General features: G+C 55.3%; 1 protein-coding gene across 1 annotated transcript; it reads left to right on the forward strand.

Annotated features, from left to right (window-relative positions):
- The first annotated feature begins 51 nt into the window (after window positions 1-51).
- Window positions 52-918, forward strand: LOC131214698 (uncharacterized). The gene has a single exon (XM_058209032.1). The coding sequence runs from the start codon at window positions 52-54 to the stop codon at window positions 916-918; it is 867 nt and encodes a 288-aa protein (XP_058065015.1).
- Window positions 919-1,205: the final 287 nt, after the last annotated feature.

Genomic DNA, 1,205 nt, shown 5'->3' on the forward strand with positions numbered 1-1,205 from the left:
CGACCGGATCCCACCGACGATGAGTTTGAGCAGCGCACCCAGGAGTGTGTGATGTACCGGTTAGGGCAAGCGTCCGGTGAGCAGTCGGTGCCGTCGGACTGTTGCTGTTGGCGTGCGTACGAAAGCTTCATGTGCTACCTGCACTACTACGGGAACGTTGTCTATGGTCCCCAGTTCCGCCCAGAAGACCACTCCCGGCAAGTGCAGATCGCATACGAATGTATCAAGGTGCTGCAGACTCCGGAGGAGGTGCTACGGCGCCTTGCCGCCGGCAGGATCCCCGATGAACCGGCGGCCCGTTGCCTGTTGCGGTGTTTCTTCCTTCGCACGGGACTGTACGATGCCGAGCGAGGCTTCAACCTGCGGCGGCTCTACACGTGGAACTATGAAAACCCGGACCGGAGGTACCTTTCGCCGGAGGTTCACGCGAAACTGCACGCCATCCGTCTGTCCCGGTGCGACCAGTGCACGGAGGTGTACCGCTCGTACCGGGAAGTTATCGGGGGGCTTGGTAGCCCCTTCCAGGACGAGCTGGTCCTGCGAGACGCCGCAAAACTGGCTCTGAGCAGTGGGTCACGCTGCGAGGTCGTTCGCATCGATGAACCACCGCAGGAGCTTGATGGCTCGTACGACGACCCACATGAGGTGTACGAATGGCATGGCTCGAACGACTGCATAGAAGTGCCTCCAACTACACCACCACCGACAGCGGCCACGGAGAAGAGCACGACTCTGGAACCTACTACGAGGGCTTCAACCCACGAGACCACTACGGGTCCTTACTTCAAGCTGCAACCCAAACAGTTCAAACGCTGCCGCCAGTGCCGCAAACCGTGCAGCAGTTCACTGAAGGGTTCGTTCTGCTGCAAACGGTGCACCAAGTGCTCGCGGAACCGGTACAACAAGTACAACTTCTAGAGGGAAAGTGTCGTTTGTTTATTGCTCCATGTATCTATTCATTCGCTTATTTGTTTCTATTTAATAGCTATTGCTAGGTGTCTTTTTTAAATAAAATTGCAAACGCGTGCCATTGGCGGTATTCAATTCAACGTAGGATTTTAGTTTTAATAGCTAAGGATGGTAGAAGTTGATACGATGGTCGGCCGAATGGATCGAACGATCAGTCAATGTGGTTCCAAGGGGGCTGCTAGTGGCTCCATCACCTTTATTGTAGAACTAGGTGTGTCCAGACCCTCGGGTATAGA

The sequence above is a fragment of the Anopheles bellator genome, unplaced genomic scaffold, assembly GCF_943735745.2.
Source record: "Anopheles bellator unplaced genomic scaffold, idAnoBellAS_SP24_06.2 scaffold01958_ctg1, whole genome shotgun sequence".
In the NCBI taxonomy this organism is placed as follows: domain Eukaryota; kingdom Metazoa; phylum Arthropoda; class Insecta; order Diptera; family Culicidae; genus Anopheles; species Anopheles bellator.

Coding starts and splice junctions, on each gene's coding strand:
- LOC131214698 (XM_058209032.1), top strand. CDS start 52: ATGTACCGGTTAGGGCAAGCGTCCGGTGAGCAGTCGGTGCCGTCGGAC.